Here is an 18,594-nt window from a genome sequence, read left to right on the forward strand (position 1 = left end):
TTGGTTCCCTCTTGCTTCGTTTCCGATAGGCTTGACCAATATGTGACATAAATTCACAGGATTAAATAATGTATTCTTTTTTTTTTTTTTTAGGATCTTTCTTCAGAGGAGCGTTTTCATGTTGAGTTACACTTCAGCCCAGGAGCCAAAGGTTGTGAAGAAGATAAAAATTTACCTTCTGGTTTTGGATATAGGCCAGCTTCACGTGAGGTAGTTTTGTAATTACCACTTGGGCGATATTAGGGCAGTCTCAGATCATCAGCAGGCTGAAGGTATGGTCATGCCTTTTAGTGGAAGCGCTCATTCTAGAGTTAAGAGTCGTGTGAAACCAGTTGCAGCAAGGTGCTCTGGAATTCTGCTAGCAGGAAAAGGCATCAGTGTGAGCAGGCAGCGTTTCACTTTGTGCACAAGCCGATACAATAGGGTATCACTACAATTACATTCTCTGAATCCTTCTCTTTTGCTAATAACCTAGATGCAATGTAATACATGCTATAGTTATAGCTAAGGTATAGCTATAATGGCTAAACCTTAATCTTTCAGAATGTCCTTGTACTTATATAAAATTATACTACAAGAGTTTTTATTTAAATTACGTATTTTCTCTTTCTATACTTTTTTATTTTTAGATTACTACTATGTTAGCTTCTTCATTTCACAAAGTTCAGAAACTGGGCATTTCTGATACTTCTAACCGCAGATTCCTCACCTTGTGAAAACCCCCTGGTGCCAGTATAGGTCTGGAGATTTTGCTTCAGCAATTCCCTTGTGCATTAGTAGGCGGCGTTGTGCGTCTCCTTGTCAGAAGTTGGGGTCCCTACGTAGTTGTCATCTTTATGTACCTGTGTCAATTCCTTTGTTTCTGCATATTCCAATGCAAATCTGGAGCGGTCTCCCACAAACACTGTTAGGCCTGCTAGACATTTTTCTTCAAACCTTTTCCTAGTGTGCAAGGGATCTGCCGATTCTTTAAAAGACAGGGTTGATGCCTTGTATTTTTTGCCACAAATAGATCCTGCTAATGGACCATTACAATGTCTCTCTCTCTGGTGTAAGGGCACCTCACATAGTTCAGCGTTATGTGAGAAGTGCACAAAGATGAATCAGAAATTCATAAGGGATTGCTAAGCCAAGTTATACATTGCTGAACTTCAACAAAGTTAGGAAGGCTTTGCCGTTTTTGGAATCGAGGCCACTGACACATTCTCATTGCCAAGGCCGATTCTGTGATTTATCTAGTTAGTCCAAGTCATCAGGTAAGTCAAAGAAGAAGCAGTACAAAAGACCCAAGCAAGGTTCACCTTTGTTCCGCTACTCCCACTAAGCAGAATCGCTTGACGCTCCTAGTACTTCCAGGCCACGAACCCTGTGTCTGTCTTCAGAATCAGTTTTTGCCCTCGTTCCGTTGCAGTCCAAGTTCCAAACAGAGCTAAGATTCAGGGCTGCAACGTTGCAGCTATTTGGTGCCCTAGCGGATCCCTCTGGAGTATGAATAGGCCCTAAGAATCTGAGGGGGTTCCAGTCCATTGACTGTCGGTGGATACGTGTCAGACATTGACTGGGCCCCTCGACCTGCTTTGGGGTCCATCACGCCTCTGGGATTAGTTCCACGCCCAATGCCCAATATGGTGGCAAGACCAAAGCCAGAACTCTGTGTCCATGCTGATGCTGCCAGAGGGAACTTGATAGTTCTTTGACTCTTAAGTCAATCTACTGCGACTTCTACCAAAGTCCAGACCATTTACACACATTAACCCACTGCGCTCATTATGACTTGCCTGACCTTGATGAAGACAATAGTCATATTTATGATGATGAAAACCTCTTTCTTGCCTTACAGGATGCCAGTGGGCTAGATACCTCCGCTCACACTTGCCTGTGATCCCCCTACTCCGTCCCAGCCACTTCAGTCTGTCTCCTTTGTGATTGTGCATGGGAGGGCAGGAGATGTTCTTTATTTACAGTTTCCCACACTGAGGTCAAAGCCAGTGTCCTTACAGAGATCATACAGCCATACAAAAAAGAAGCCTCTCCTGCCATTTAATGAGACCCTGAATTACTTACTGATGGGCACCTGTGCAAAACCAGGATCTTGCTTGCCAGTAGCCCACAAAATAACAGGGAGATGCATACCTGCACCAGAAGATCCTGCCTTTCTCGACCAACGCCCCACACCAGAAAGCCTGGTAGTTCCAGCATCTGCGAGCAGGTTGAACACAAATGCGTTTCTGACCACCCCACCGGGCAGTGACAAAATGCATGGAAACTCTTGCAAAGTGCAGGTTCTACTCCATTTAGTGAACTCATTTTGCACCTGAGTAGCTACTCTCATGCATTGTGGAACATGGTGGTGGAGTTCTTGACAGCAGTAATTGAAGACCTGAGAGCCAACCTTAACTATGTCTTTCAGTGTGGGCAAGACACCTTATGTGATGTGTTTTCTAAATGGGCTGACCCATATACTCCCACCACCACTATTTGTGATGCCTCAGTACGACCTCAATCTGGTTCACATTTACCATATGTGCACTCCATTTGATTCAATCACAGCTGCCCTCCTCGATTGCTCACCTTAAAGACTGCATTCCTCATTGCAGTAATATCAGCTTGTCACTAGAGTGATCTATAAGTACTCTTTGTCCAGTAAGAGTATACCACCTTCTTTCCAGACAAACAAGTGGCCAGGACTAAAGTGGCATTCCTCCCCAAAGTTGTCATGCCTTTCCACATATGACAGTCAATTACCTTGCCAATTTTCCTAACCCCTCCACATCCATCCAAGCAGGAAGAGACTGCATTGTCTCGACCCAAAGAGAACTCTGAGTTTTTACATTGATCAAACCAAGGGTCATTGAGTGGGCAATCAGATCTTTGCTGGGTTCTCTAGGGCCACGAAAGGAAAGACTATGCAAAGGCAAACTATCTCAAGATGGATTGTACTGTGCATCAAAATCTGCTATTAACTGACTAAGAAACAGCTCCAGAAGGTCTAAGCTCTCATTCTAACTGAAGACAGGAAATACCTAGGCAATTAACTGATCAAGCAGGGACCTATTACAGTTCATTGATATATGAAGTGACTCAGTGTACTAAACATTTAGATTAAAGTATACATTTTTATTCTTATAAGTTCATAAAAACACAATCTGGTCCAAAATATTACGACATATTCCATTTGACAACATAATTGAATACGATATACCAATTTCAAACATACAACATTTAAACATATCGAAATTAAAACATTGTTGCTTATTGGGAAAACGTGGCTAAATGTTTGGACAAGTTCTTATTGTTTGTCTACATGCGTTTCGGCGTGTGAGGGCCTTCTTCAGGATAGCCACAGCAACCTAGAAGAGGTATGCACATGGAACCAAAAAACAATGTTTGGATCCAAGGTAACTCAATTACTTATAGAGCGATGGCAAGCCAAGGATATATGGGAAGTCATACATTCGTATGAAGGATTAACAATGCTAAAACCGGATCAAGCCTACAATTAAAGATGCATACATCTGGTGTGATATCCAGATCACCAGAGCAACCCAGCTGGGTCCTCCAAAGTGGTCTCTTAATTTGATGACCAAGAAAAAATTCTTGATAATATCAGTAAAACATATAATTCCAGAGTGGCTGGTTTAGTCAGAACCATCTACACATTTCAGTAACGATAAGAAACCATATGATCTCAAAGACGATGCATCATGCGGCCGGGTTTCCACTATAGCGTGAACAGCGAGTGAATGCGTCGGCTTTTATGGTGTACACCGAATGCGGGTTTCTTTGGATTTACGTTACACGATCATGTGATAATTCGGAGACGTACAACGGAATGGAAACCAAGAACAGATGGCTACTGCAGGGGATCCCTCTTTTTCTCAACTAAGCTCTCATTCTGCTGGGAGCAAAGACAGCTTGTAGTGTAGTTCCTATATTCCCAATAGGCTCCGCGCATTGGAATAATATATCCTATAGATGTGACGTAGGACTTATGTCGACTAGGTCTCCATCGAATATATTAAACTTAATTGTGAGTGCCAGCTAGCTCAGAGGTCACTAAAAACTTTCTCGAATTCACAAAAAGGGATTAGTTTCTGACAACAGCATAAACATGACAACTTTGTTTCCCCAAGATAAAACTGATCATCAGATAGATATTTCACTAAGTCAATCGTGCATGCTTCATTTCACCAGAGGTGCAGAGAAATAGATAGACGGGCGTTTTCAATAAAAAAGGTTTTATTAAACAGTCTTCTTTCTCAAGCATAAGAAATGAACTGCTACAATCGTAAAACTGGTTGTAAAATATAATGCATACAGTATAAAGAGTAGAATAAAATAATACTGTAAGAGCATTGTATGGTTCCTAAACCATAGATAAATACATACATAAATAACAGGCTAAAAGTACACAACTGGTGCTTCTAAAATACGCCTTCCCCGATGTACCTAACCTAAGCTTAGTACGAGGGAAGAAGTAAGTGAGGTGTAGCATAAATGTAGTATTCTTTTGCCAAGAATCTGTCCAAGATTTCTCTTAGAGTCTAATCAGCTCCGTACCTTAGTTTGGAATGAAGAAGGTCAGGCTCAGGACTCGATTTCCCAACAACCTGCAAAGGTAGCTTGGAAACACTGGAGCTGGATTTCTCGGCAGGAGAAAAGACAGCGTCTCTCTCAGTGCGTCTGCTGGTGGGTCGGCTTCCTTCAGCACTTGTTTTCGCAGGATACGTCGGGCAAGTAGATAGTCGAACTGCTCCAAACCACCGCGTGTTTGCTAAGGCAAGTGTGGGCATATTTATACCTTGAAGTTGCCGAGTTTGACGTAAAGGTGGACATAATAACGTCATTAAAGACTCTCAGTTCTTTGAAAACTCTGAGTTCTTGTACAAGTCAGTTCTCAAGCAAGGGAAAATCCCTAGCTGCTGAAGCCGAGTTTTCCAAGAAATCGTTGTAGATTTTCGGAACTAGTGGAAGTAGCCCTGCCGTATTTGGACTGCATGAGCTATGACTAAATATGGTTATGAATCTTATGCCTATATAAGGACATAGTGATTTATACTTATATAAGGGCATGAATCGGGAAATTTACAATAGTGTCCTAAAATGGTTCACAACACCCACTCCACGTTATCATGTTCATCTAAGATTAAGTACTAAACATAAAAGCTAGAGCATGTGTTTTTACAATCCCACCCTAAAAATACTTGAAATGTATTAAAAAAATGGTCGTACACAAAATGAGCTTTTGTACAATATGCATCTAAGGGCAATGATTTCATTGTAAGCATATGATATGATATTAGCAATGCTAACAAAATGAATCATGAATTTTACATTTATGATATGGCTCTAGATACAGAAAAAGGTCGAGACCATCCCATAGCAGAATATACAAGCTAGTTCGATTTGTGCATTAGGTCAATATTGTTTCTAGGAAGTAGTCAAGGAATTCTTGTTCTTTAAGAATAGTTCTACTTTAAGCAGATTGCTTTGTAACAAGGTGCAGTCTGTTTTGGAAAAAAGTCAAATTAAATTGTAGTGAAATAGAGTTCCAAACTTCGAAGCTTTTGTTTTGAAAAAAGTGAAGGTCGAATTTCAGTGTTCGAAAGAACGCTGTGTGCTAATTTCAAAAGTTTTTCTCGGTGTCAGGAGAAAACATTAAGTTATCCAGGCTGGCAAAGAAATCATCTACCACAGTAGATGAAAGTTCAACTACTTCATTAAGAAGGTCAATTGTACACAGGCGTGAAGCATCACCGTCAGCGTCAGCCACATTAGCAATGTTCAAAGCAGATGGTACCTGTGTGCCTGTCAGTCCGCAAATCTCACCTCCAGTTGGATTTGCCGGTGAGATCTCAATGAATGCTGTCATCAGGATTGGTAGCCAGTAATGCGTCAACATCGGTTGGCATAACCGATGGTAGTGTTAGACAGACATCTAACACGCATTGCTCTCCACAAAGCAGGCATCGTAGAACAGGTAAGATGCAATCTTGCCAGATTTGTCTGAATGACAGGAACCATGTGGTATTCAGATTTCTCAAACGAGCCAAGCCAAGGATCTGTGTTATTCTGTCACAATACTGCGTGGCCAGGAGAGCATGCTCCATGGTAATTTGGGTATCGCTGGTGGCCATATTTGCCATAAAGGAACAGGAGGAATAAAAATAAGATCTCTGCTACGAGTTCCAAAATGAGAGGCAGGCCGCCAAACACAGAGTGTACGAAGTTTGGAAAAATGCCCAGGACTGCTTCAACGGGTGCTAACAGTCCCGAAAAAATCGTCTTAAATACATGTGCAAAACCGCTGGTATCAGACATGTTAAAGATACGACCTAACATTTCTGCGAAATGTATTGGGCAGTTTATTGATAATAATGCATGTATCTCTGCAGAGGATCTTGCAACTTGCAGATCATACGTCTCTCTGGACGAGGTCAGTGGCACAGTTTTTTGCAAAAGAATGGCTTTCATTCTGCTTAAAGTATCAATTCGTATAGAAGAGATGTTCAGTGGAGGCCATAGTGGCGACTCCCCGTCTGTCTTGGTTTTAAGAAACAATACATGCATACAACAAGTGACCCTGGCTGACACACTTACGAGATAGCCTATTCCTGGCATCATTCCACAACATCTGTTATCATTTAACATAATGCAGCTACCATTGGAAAGCTGCCTAAAAATTGGATCTATCACCGCTGTGGGCGAACCTTGCAGGTGGCAAGAAAGGTTATTGGAAGAACCCTCGCAGGCTCCGTGTAAATTATTACCTTGACATTACAGTGTACCGCTTAGTCAGCTTTTATAATTTTTACCACTAAGAAATACCTCCTTTCCCCCACTCCAACATTTGTATGTGTATGATAAATCCCAGGTCGACTTAATGTATTCTTTACCCAACCTTTCATATAGACCTGCTGGTATGTGTTTTAAGCAATACTGAAACTGGAAAATCGTCACTGGTATCATGATGGTGCAATGTATTATCCATTCCACCGATGGTTTCTCAGAAACGTTCAATGGTAGTCTCTCCAGTTTTTCTATGCTCAGCACCGTATAGTCTGCTCCCCTCTGTGCCAGCGAGATTTGTTTATCTGTAAGGTTAAACGCAGTAAACAATGACATAGTGTTGATTAAACGCCAAGGCACATAGCCACAACGAAGGTTTTGCAACGTCCAGCCTAACAGCATTATAGAACATATTTGAGACTGGCCATGTTGTAACATTAGCAAGTCCTGTTCCAGTATGTCAAGGGCAGAGGATAGAATGCTGTCCAAAGAATATATTCTGGACGACAGAGTTGTTAACCCATAGTCAACTACAGAGAGTGATTTCTCTAAATGAATACGATCAATTTCTCGTATTCTTTCAGCTGTTTCCATTTGCGTTACTTTCCATGCTTCATTGTATGCAGCGTATATACTGGTGTATATGAAACGTTTATGACGTGGATTACAAGGTCCCAGTAAGATTTCTTGTAAATTAACGCCATCTTTAAGCAAAGATTAGTGTTGTTTTATTTCTAGAAGTGTGGATCTCTGCAGCCACTCAAGGCATAGTTTTCCTACACTATAAGTTGTTATTATCCCTGGATGTTGTCTTTGGATATATCTTGGATCTGGCCGGGTTACTGTAAACCCTTGTGTCTTGTTCAGGAATCTATCTTGATAGTTATTCGTGTCTGTGGGCCATGTGTTCTGTTTTGTAGTAAAATGTAATGTATGTCTACCTCCTCATCTGTAGTTAAATGACTATCAGGTGTGGGTTTAGGTATGGACGGTTTGTTTAAATCTTTTATCTTAGCCAGGCCAAGGAAAGATGTATGTTGAACAGTTTAATTTAGGACTCTGAACAATGCTTCTAAACTTTGTACCTGCCAGTCCTTTGTGCCCCAGACAGTTTTTGTCTCAATATTGTCTTTCCAAAAGTCAAAGCCTAAGGTGGACAATTGAGCATAAAAGGCAGCAGAATAAATATGTTTAGTATTTGTCCACATACTTTTCATGCCTGTCTTATTAACATTTTTAAAGTAAATACTTTCTCGGTTTGGATACTTTAAAACCTGTAAAATATGGAAATTTTCTGTAAAATGTTTTAGAACTACCTTTTGAAGGTGTTGGACAATGTTCCCATTGATTATAAGTTAAAACATTTCTAGGGTTTGCAGATTTGTGTAAGTAATGATGACCAAAATGATTAAAACAATACATTTCTTCCTAATTTGATGAACCTTATAAGTATTCATGTTTTGTAAATGTTGCTGACATTTCTAAGTCTGCCATCATGTTAACAGTTTCAAAGTCCCAATCATCAGAAAATGTGCTGGGTGAAACGAAATCACTCAAGGAAACCTTAAATTGGTGTGGAATTTTCAGCTGCTCGACAGGGCCATAAATGTCATAATCAGTTCTATCCAATGCTATTACACCAGATAGAGGAACCGCTGTGATGTTTACTGATGACAGGTCTCGTTGTTCACGTTGAGATGATTTGTGTGGCTTCAGAAGGAAGTTGATGTTCTTACTTGCTGTGTCCATTTTAATGTGTTTTCCATCTAACAGCCTTCCCAAACTTAAAACGAGAATGAGCCATAGTAGGAGATAAAATACACCTAATCCAATCCAAAATTCAACCCATGGTGAAATCAGATATGTATTTGCAAGCTCTTGACCAAGTTTCGTTCATTTTTCCTTGAAAGTTTTGTTTTTTGGCGCTGTTTCAGGCTTACTGGGATCCTCAGAAAAGTTATCAAAGTTGATAAAATAGCCAGAGGCAATTCTGTCAATAGTTGGTATTGCATCCAGATTTTTTTGAAATCGCTGGAGTTGCTTGTTACCTTGACATGTTTGTATGGTCAGATGCTACTTCATTATAGATGGGATTTTCTTGACGAACTGTTATTTGGGTTTCAAAAGGCACAAGTTCCATGCCTTTGTTTCATAGTCCTTCTATTCTTACTTTAGAATCTTCAAAGGTGATCAGTCTTTCAGTTTGAACGTCTTGGATAGTAGCAAGATTTGGTCGTCTGCTACATCTTGGGAGCCCACTGGGCCTACTACTTATTATCGGCCACATGGTTGGTTTTACCAGGTCAATTGATACAGACCGGTTCTCCTTTCTTCCAGCAAGGGGCGGCAGTAGCACTGTTCTTGATCCGTGGATTGCTAGTACAGGTACTGGTTTTCTGTAGGAACACCCAAATTCCTTCTTGTCCGCTATTTTCTCCCTGACCAGATCCCCAATCTTTGGAATACAGACGGGTCTTGCTGGGACAGGTGTTTTTTCTTCAGTGGTTGTTGGCTTTTCGCTGGTGTTGCTTAGACTTCTTGTTTCATTTAAGTCCTGTAAAACAGCCAAACGAACTTTGATATTAAATGGTTTTTGTTCCACCTCTGAACTGTGACGATCGAGGTCTACAACCAACATTCTAGTACCAAAAAGTAGTTCATATGGAGTGATTCCACCCAGAGAATTTCTTGGCAGGCTATTAAGAGTACGTTGGACATTTATTTGATGTTTGACCCACCCATCACCCAAACCTAATACCCTAGCTGTTATAGATTGCTTTATGTCACGTTTTTTTCTCTCCACAACCGAATTTCCCTCAGGATGGAATGGACTCGAACATCGCAATGCAACGCCCAAGCTGGCCACGGCCTCCTTGTAAGCCCTAAAGCTAAAAGCAGGACCCTGGTCAGAATGTAGCGTGCCGATTGCGTATATGCCGATAAAGACTCGCAAATCTTTTATAACAGTTCGGGCGTCAGCCGAGCGCTGAGGCCACATCCAAGTGAATCCCGAGCATGAATCCACTGTGACCATGCTATATTTATAGTTGCCATCCCTTTGTAAGGGACCACAGTGTTCCAGGTAAACACATGCTAGTGGTTTATCTGAAATCAGAAGGGTTGTCTGCGCCGGGCGTTTCACTGTTGAAACTTTGATTTTCTGGCAGATTTCACATTCCAAAACATAGTTTCTGGTTTGTTTCCTCGTGCGTGGCCTCCAGTATCGCTGTTTTAATAATGAAACTGTGGCGGAAACACCTACGTGTGCAGAGGCAAGCCCTTCATGTGCTGCTAAGATTAGTCCTAACCTGTGTTCCATGTTTGGGATTACTCTATCCCCCACTCCAGGGATTCGAGCAAACGTAACATTATTTGCATCAGTTATATATGAGTACTTGAGTGGCTAGCCTTTTGGTAGTGTTTTACCACTGTCTTTTATTGAAGCAGTAACCGCTTGCATTATTTCGCTGTCTATTTTCGTTTTTGAACGAGTAATTGCAGCTACGGAAGCCCTTTGGACAGCTGCCTTTGCGGCTTCATTAGCCAATGAATTCCCTTTAACGTGAACCCAATCACTCTGATGACTCAGTGTATGGATTACGTGAGTCTTTTGTAGTTCTTTCTGCAAAAGAACTACTTGTTCCAAAATCATTTTTGCTTGATTGTGCCACCTTCTGCGTCTTTAAAACCATTTTGAACCCAGTTCTGCAGATATTCATTGTAAGACTGGACGCAGTAATACGAATCGCTCACTATAAGTGTGGGGAATTTGCGATAATTATTTTCAAGCGCCGTCTTGAAAGCCTGTTTTTGAGAAGACAATGGTCCTTAGACAGAGGAGAGAATATTTTAAGGGAAGAAATATAGACTAGATAGAACTATATTCTTTTAAGACGTGTCCAGCCGGACAGTTTTAATGTCTTGATAAAAAATAATAATCACAACAGAATATACACAGGGTGTGATGGAAGTGGGACACCAGCCGATGTCCGACTAACCCACTGGAAGAACATACAAAACATACACAGATAATAGGCAAAGAAAGGTCATCTGAATATCATAAATTATAAGCAGAGGATCCACAGTATACACATATGCATGAACAGTTATTGTCAACTATGCAATTAGTGCATTTCTGGTCGACGACGTTTCTAACCGTGCAACATTTCGGTTCATCCTCAGGACAGACAAGAATTGCCTAAAGAAATGACAATTTCCATTTGGTCCCACGCGGCCGCAGTCCGCGAGGGATACTGAATTAATCAGCTGAGACAAAGCCCTGGACGAATATTCAGAAGATAAACAGTGCCGGTCCACAATGGGGGTCCTATTCAGAAGATAAACAGTGCCGGTCCACAATGGGGGTCCTAGCATGGCGAGAAGGATCTTCACCTTGAAAGCCTGTAGCTCAGCTCGCTGAGCTGTAAAGTCTCCTAGAGAGTGAGTTTTTGTGACCATAGGTCGGAATTTACCATCGCGCCAGCGACCTTTAACAATCGTGCACGCTGCACTATTAGCTTGTTTACCCCGAATTGAGGGTTGTGTTTATCAGTCTGTATATATTGTACAGCCGTAATGGTCTAAAGGTAGAATTTCAGTAGGCAGAGGACATTCTTGCTTGTGTTTTCAAGTAAGGGTCAAAAACGTATTCAACGTCTGTTACAGCAAGAAAATTAACCCATTGTATCCATCTTGGATGTAGAGCTTTCGCATGTAGAATGCTTGCCTTCGTAACTGCCTCTAAGGCAGGTACAGGTATAACAACTTTAATGTGTTTACCCTGTGCGAGGGCTCTCTCCTTTGCTACCGCAGTTTGAACCGCTGTCAGAATTTTTTCTTTTGAAGTGAATTTTATTTCAGCTTGTGTGTACAAGTGTGACTTGTAAGCTATTAGTACCTTTCCACCTTTATTAAAGGTTAGGTATGTGAATCCGCATCTCCCTGGGATGATTCGGATTACAAGCTTGCGTACATTGTTGCGTGTTTCTAAGTGTGTTGTTGCCAACATGTCTGTTTGTACTGAAAGCAGAATTTGTGTGTTTTTGAGTCCAATTAGTAAGTTTGAAATCAGGTTTGATTAGTTCGTAGAGCTGTTTAACCCTTTTTGCGTAATTCAGAATGTAAGTTCTTCCGAAGTTTAGGAATACTAGAATTGACTGTAAGTTTTTCAGCGTTTTTGGAGGTTGGAGCAGCGCACATTTTTCTAAAAAGTTGGCTGCAAGGCTTTTGCCTTCACTTGAAAGTTCGTATCCCAAGAATAGGACGTTGAGGTGGGCAATTCTTGATTTTTTAAAGTTGAATTTATACCCTTCAGAGGCGAATCCAGGTATTATGGTGTTCACCCTGTTAAAGTGCCTGTCCAAATCATCATCTGTAAGATAGATGTCATCGACATAAGATTATGCCTCATCATCATACGTTTGTAGTAACTCTGTTACTCTGGCTGAAAATAATCCTGGACTTTTCTTGAATCCTTGGGGGAGTCGGCAAAATTGACACTGTGTCCCCATTATTGAGAAAGCGGTCAAATACCTGCTTTCTGGTGCGATATTTTGACAGAAGAAACCGTTTGAAATGTCTAATGTTGTTTTGTGTTTTTTGCGAACGATGTTATTCATCAGTGCTGCACTGTGTGCATTTTGTACTGCAAAGGTTTTGCAACAAGAGTTTAAATGTCTCTAATCCAAAACTAGATGATAAGATTCGTCTGGATTGGAGACAGGAAACAAAGGATTTTTTATGGACGAGGTGCATGTTTCAATCACCCCCCTGGTATTCAAGTTGATCTAAGATCTCCCTGACTTGTTTTTTTGCTTCCTGCTTTACTTGGTACTGCCTCTGAGCAGTAGGTTGATTTTTTTAACTGGATTTTATAGTGAGGAGAGTCCTCATCCGATCCCACATGATTTTTATATAATGCTGGAGCCTGGGCCACAGCCCATTGTCTGGTATAGGTGTATTTTTTATGAATAGGAATATGGTTTGAGAAGGCTGGCATAATGATTTCTTCGCCATGTGGGGACTCCATGACAAATTCAGGTGTCCTGTCTTTTTCAGCCAGAGGGATGTCATAACCCTTAGATAGTTTTTCCCAAAAGAGTGCTTTTCTTTTTCTAGTTATGTCCCCCTCTATCCGAAGTGTTACTTCATATAACTTATCGGGTACACTAAACCTGGTGTCGGCAGTTTCAACCTGAATGCATTCATTCAGATCCACTGTCTCCAGATGATCTTTCAGGATCCTGCGAGCTATGGTGACCTCTGCTGCGCTGTCCAGCATTGTCTGGGCCCACTCCCCGTTCTTGAGTTGTGTCCTCGGCATGTCTGATTTAAATACTTGCTACCTTCTTTTTGGAGAATTGAGTTTTCTTATTTTTTGGAACGTGTTGATCGTCTTTGGACTTCACGCGTTCTTCTTTGTTTTCTGATCGTCTTCTTCTTTCGGAATTGTGCGAGGAATTCTGAAAGGTACGAGAGGATCGTGTATCAGTATCTTGATATCTATCAGGTTTCCTTAAATTATCCCTATTTCTAAGTGATACCTCTTTTCAGAGTGCTCCTTTTGAGGAGATCTGCCTCTGGACTGAGAGCGCTTCTCTTTAGGAAGTGACTGTCTACTATTCTCCCATTTCTTTTTAGGAGTAGTTAGATTGTTTTTGATAAAAACCTTTTCAGGATTTTCTGTTAATTCGGGCTTTACAGGTTTCCCTCCCAAACTATCTCTTCCTAGTTCTTCATAGGATTTTTCAAGAATTCTGGCAAGTTCATACGGTTGCTCAGTAATATCGAGTTCTTTTAATTTTTTGCTGATTGCCACGGATGCTGCTTCACCTTTAATGTTAGCTAATAAAATAGCTGAGACTTGTTTGAAATCTTTCAGTAATTTCATACCATGTATTTTTGTGTAAATTGAAGCAAAGACTGTACCCCAACTGTCACAGTCCTCCACGTGTGGTGCAATCCCCGTTGGTAAACAGATTGTTAGAATCCTGTGTTTCTCATGAGGTGTACTATCGGGAAATGCTGCCTCTATTTGAGTAATTTTCTGGGCTAACCAGAATGGAATGTGTTCCCTTTTTGTGGGCAACTTACCGATGACTGACTGTATAGGCTGTGGGGTGATTTTGTTTGTGTTCCCCTGATGAGGGGTGTGCTGTGGAATTCTTATAGCAGGTTGGACTGTTAAAGTCTGCATGACATATTGTACCAATTGTCTATGTATTTTAATTAATTGTTCTGGACCTGTCATTTGTTCTATGGCAGGATGTGGTGTATAGCTGGCTAGTACCGGCCATGTTGCTCCTGGTCTACCTAGTGGACCGAGCCTGGTAATGTGATTTTGATGTTGTAGGGCGCCTTTAAACCAGAGCTGATGCTCTTGGTAAGTTAGTGGAATTTCAACGTCCTCGAAAGGAGCGTATTCCGCTGGAGGTTCCTCCATCTTGTAGAAGTGGAACACATGTGTTGCTGGATTTGCTTGTGGAAAGATAATCCATGAATAAAATACCTCTGTCTGCCGATATTCATGTGCCTCTATGACAAATAGGACAATACCACCTCTTGGTGATAGGCCATTTTCTATAAGCTTTATAGCTATGGCTTTCCGCACTTTTTCCGGGATGTTTATAGCATCCACGTCGTCATGTCGGAAACCTGTAGTGTCAAAACCTGGTTGGTTTGCCTTTACTGCAGTTCCACTGCCCACAGGATTGTCTTTGTCTGACATTTTGTTTAAGAAGTTTGCAGAGCAAGTTTCAATGAAATAAAGATAAGGTGCGCAATATTTTGTAACACTATCATTCAACGTTGAACAAAACCAAAACTAATACATAGGATTTTTCGTCCTACTCAGTTTATGGCGGATATTTTATCCTTTAATCCACTCCAGACGTCTATTGGAGTATTTACGGGATAAAGGGGTCTCTGTGAAAAGCACGACTGAGTTACTCTAGTATCTAGCGTTAAATTAGTGTCTTACCAAATGTTGGGCGCCATAGGCTCTGCACATTGGAATAAAATATCCTATAGATGTGACGTAGGACTTATGTCGACTAGGTCTCTATCGAATATATTAAACTTAATTGTGAGTGCCAGCTAGCTCAGAGATGACCAGAAACTTTCTCAAATTCAAAAGAACGGATTAGTTTCTGACAATGGCATAAACATGACAACTTTGTTTCCCCAAGATAAAACTGATCATCAGAGTCGTGGAAACAATAGATAGATATTTCACTCAGTCAATTATGCATGCTTCGTTTCACCAGAGGTGCAGAGAAATAGATAGACTGGCGTTTTCAATAAAAAGGTTTTTATTGAACAGTCTTCTTTCTCAAGCATAAGAAAGGAACTGCTACAATCGTAAAACTGGTTGTAAAATATCATGCATACAGTATAAAAAGAAGAATAAAATAATACTGTAAAAGCATTGTATGGTTCCTAAACCATAGATAAATACATACATAAATAACAGAGGCTAAAAGTACTCAACTGGTGCTTCTAAAATACGCCTACCCCGATGTACCTAACCTGAGCTTAGTACGAGGGAAGAAGTAAGTGAGGTGTAGCATAAATGTAGTATTCTTTTACCAAGAATCTGCCCAAGATTTCTCTTAGAGTCTAATCAGCTCCGTACCTTAGTTTGGAATGAAGAAGGTCTGCCTCAGGACTCGATTTCCCAACAACCCGCAAGGGTAGCTTGGAAACACTGGAGCTGGATTTCTCGGCAGGAGAAAAGGCAGCGTCTCTCTCAGTGCGTCTGCTGGAGGGTCGGCTTCCTTCGGCACTTGCTGTAGCAGGATGCGTCGGGCAAGTAGATAGTCGAACTGCTCCAAACCACCGTGTGTTTGCTAAGTCAAGTGTGGGCATATTTATGCCTTGAAGTTGCCGAGTTTGACGTAAAGGTGGACATAATAACGTCATTAAAGACTCTCAGTTCTTTGAAAACTCCATGAGTTCTTGGACAAGTCAGTTCTCGAGCAAGGGAAAATCCCTAACTGCTGAAGCAGAGTTTTCCAAGAAATCGTTGTAGATTTTCGAAACTAGTAGAAGTAGCCCTGCCGATTTTGGACTGCTTGAGCTATGACTAAATATGGTTATGATTCTTATGCCTATATAAGGACATAGTGATTTATACCTATATGAGGGCATGAATCGGGAAATTTACAATAGTGTCCTAAAATGGTTCACAACAAGCTACATCTGAAAGAAACAGGTTAGTATTAGATTCCTTACCTTAGAATATCCCCAGGCGTCAGACTGGATCCGGAAATTTTTGCATAGCAGTACCCTTGCGCGTTGGTAGGCATTGTCTGCGGCTCCGCGTCCGTCATCGGCGTCGTGGGCGCCGGAATGACGTCGCCGGAGTACTTAGACGCCGCCCTCGCATGCTGATGTCAGTTCTTCTTTTGTTCGCGCCAGCAAGCACCGATCCGGAAAAAGTGGTACTCTTAGTCAATTTTTGACTCAACTTTTTTGATCATTTTTGATCTGCTTCGAAGTCTATACGACTCCGACGGTGCCGGTAGGGATGCCCGGGTTTAAACCCTGCGCCGACTGATGTCGGTTACCGACCCTAATCGCCGGTTCCGGATCCGGGTTGCCGCCGGTCAACCTCACGACCTCACCGGCGCCTGCCCCTAGGGTATCGCCCCCGGCACCGCCTTCAATCCCACCCTCGATTCGGGTCCGGCGCCAGACCGGCGCTGTATCCGACGCCGATGGGAGATTTCTACTTCTATGACCCGGCCCCATCCTTTGGTCCTGAGTATCAGAAAATGGGTGGTGAGGGGGATTGGGAGGGGTCTGAAGACACTCTGGCATGGAAGTGTCAGTCTTACCAGGACTAGTCAGGAGAGCTAGGGGACGCCAGTGGTCTGGATACCTCGCCAGACATTGGTTTTGTCTCCCCTCCCACCGTGGCTACGGAGGAGGGGGCTGCTTATAGTGTGGTGTTGAAGTGGGCGGCCAAGGCCTTACATCTTGAGCTCCCCATCGCGGCCGTGAGGACTAACCTCCTACCGTGGCTACAGAGGAGGGGGCAGCCTACAGCGTGGTGCTGACACGGGCGGCCAAGGCCTTGGGCCTTGAGCTCCCCGTCGCGGCTGTGAGGACTAACCTCCTCACTGAGGTCCTTAAACCGCAGGTGGACAACAGGCTTTTCTGGGGATATCCAAGCATTGCTTATGGACATGCCCTTTGATGGCTGCCGTCTCTTCGGAGATCAGGTTAATTCAGAGCTGGAGCTATTTAAGGACAGAAGGGCTATGGCCATGTCCTTGGGCCTTTCCATGCCCCCTCGCCACCCCCAATCCTTCTTTCGCTTCTTTCATGGCTACGGAAGGGGCTTCCAGCTGCATTCATACCCCCCAGCCACCGCACCATAATCGCTTCTCATCCTCTATGTGGTCAGATCAGTCTCCCCCCCCCCCCCGCTGCCTTCAAACCCTCTTAATCTGTCCTCTTACCATCATGGGCACCACAGCCTCATCCTTCCAACAGGCTGACAGAGGATCTCCTTTCTCTTCTAAGCGAGAAAATAGCAGCTCTTTTGGCCTTAGAAGCCATAGAGAGGTTGCTGACGCCATAAGTAGATCATAGTTGTTATTCCCTCTACTTTATGTTGCCCAAAAAATACAAAGATCTTTGTCCTATCCTAGACCTGCGCCTTCTCAACTTCTTCCTCAAGAAGTTCAAAATGCTTATGCTGGCTCAGGTCCTGTATGTTCTTGACCGAGGAGACTGGATGGGAGTGTCTGACTTAAAGCATACTTCCATATTCCTGTCCTGCCGTTCTACAGGCGTTAACTTCGATTTACGGTGGGCCACAAGCACATTTTCAGTTCACCATGTTCCCTGTTGGCCTTACCAGTGCCCCTCGGGTGTTCACCAAGGTGATGGCTGTGGTTGCAGCTCATCTGTGGAGATCTGGGATGCCGATCTTCCCCTATGTCGACGACTGCCTGTTGAAGGCGGGTTCACCTCAGGCTGTCGTCTCCCACCTCAAGACTGTAGCGAACCTCCTGCACTCAATGGGGTTCACTATCAACATGCCGAAGTCACACCTGACGGCCTCTCAGATGCTTCATAAGAGCTTTTCTGGACACGGTGCAGTTTTAGGCTTATTCTCCCAAACTGGAAGTCCTGGATATTTAGGCTATGACATCGATGTTGCAGCCTCTATCTTAGATTTCGATGAGACTGACTCTGAGGCTGCTGGGCTTCATTGCCTCCTTCATCCTGCTTGGGAGACATGCCTGCTAACATATGCAGGCTCTGCAGTGGTACCTGAAGTTACAGTTGGCACAGAATCAGGGGAATCTCTCCGACATGGTCCAGATTTCGAAGGGAACTGAAAAAGCCTGCAGTCGTGGTTTACATATCATAATTGGGTCAGTGGCAGACCCCTCTCCCTTCCCCAACCAGATCTGACAGTAGTGATCGATGCTTCACTCCTGGGATGAGACAGACATCTGGGATAGGTTGAGATTAGAGGACTCTGGTCTCCGGTGGAATCCGGACTCCAAGTCAACATGTTTTAGCTCCTAACAGTCCGATTGGCATTGAAAGCCTTTCTACCCTCCTTCAAGGGAAGGCTACTGCAGGTGTTAATGTACAACATCACCTCCATGTGGTACTGCAACAAATATGGCACAGTGGGGTCCTGCGCCCTTTGTCACAAGGCTCTGCTTCTCTAGACCTAGGTATAACATCGAGGCATTTCCCTGGTGGTTCAACATCTGGTGGGCTCTCTGAATGGCAAAGATGCCTAGCAGATCACAATTGGTGTCTCTCGTCAGAGGTGGTGCA

At 42.7% G+C, this 18,594-nt stretch overlaps 1 protein-coding gene across 5 annotated transcripts in view; it reads left to right on the top strand.

Annotated features, from left to right (window-relative positions):
• PPIP5K2 (diphosphoinositol pentakisphosphate kinase 2) overlaps positions 1 to 18,594 on the top strand; it is a 1,596,028-nt gene that overhangs the window by 997,411 nt on the left and 580,023 nt on the right. For all 5 annotated transcript variants that reach the window (XM_078675453.1, XM_078675448.1, XM_078675449.1 and 2 more), the window contains exon 23: positions 94 to 210. In XM_078675453.1, coding sequence (XP_078531579.1) covers positions 94 to 210 — 117 coding nt within the window. The remainder of the gene's footprint in view (positions 1 to 93; positions 211 to 18,594) is intronic.

The sequence above is a fragment of the Lissotriton helveticus genome, chromosome 2_1 (assembly GCF_964261635.1).
Source record: "Lissotriton helveticus chromosome 2_1, aLisHel1.1, whole genome shotgun sequence".
Classification (NCBI taxonomy): domain Eukaryota; kingdom Metazoa; phylum Chordata; class Amphibia; order Caudata; family Salamandridae; genus Lissotriton; species Lissotriton helveticus.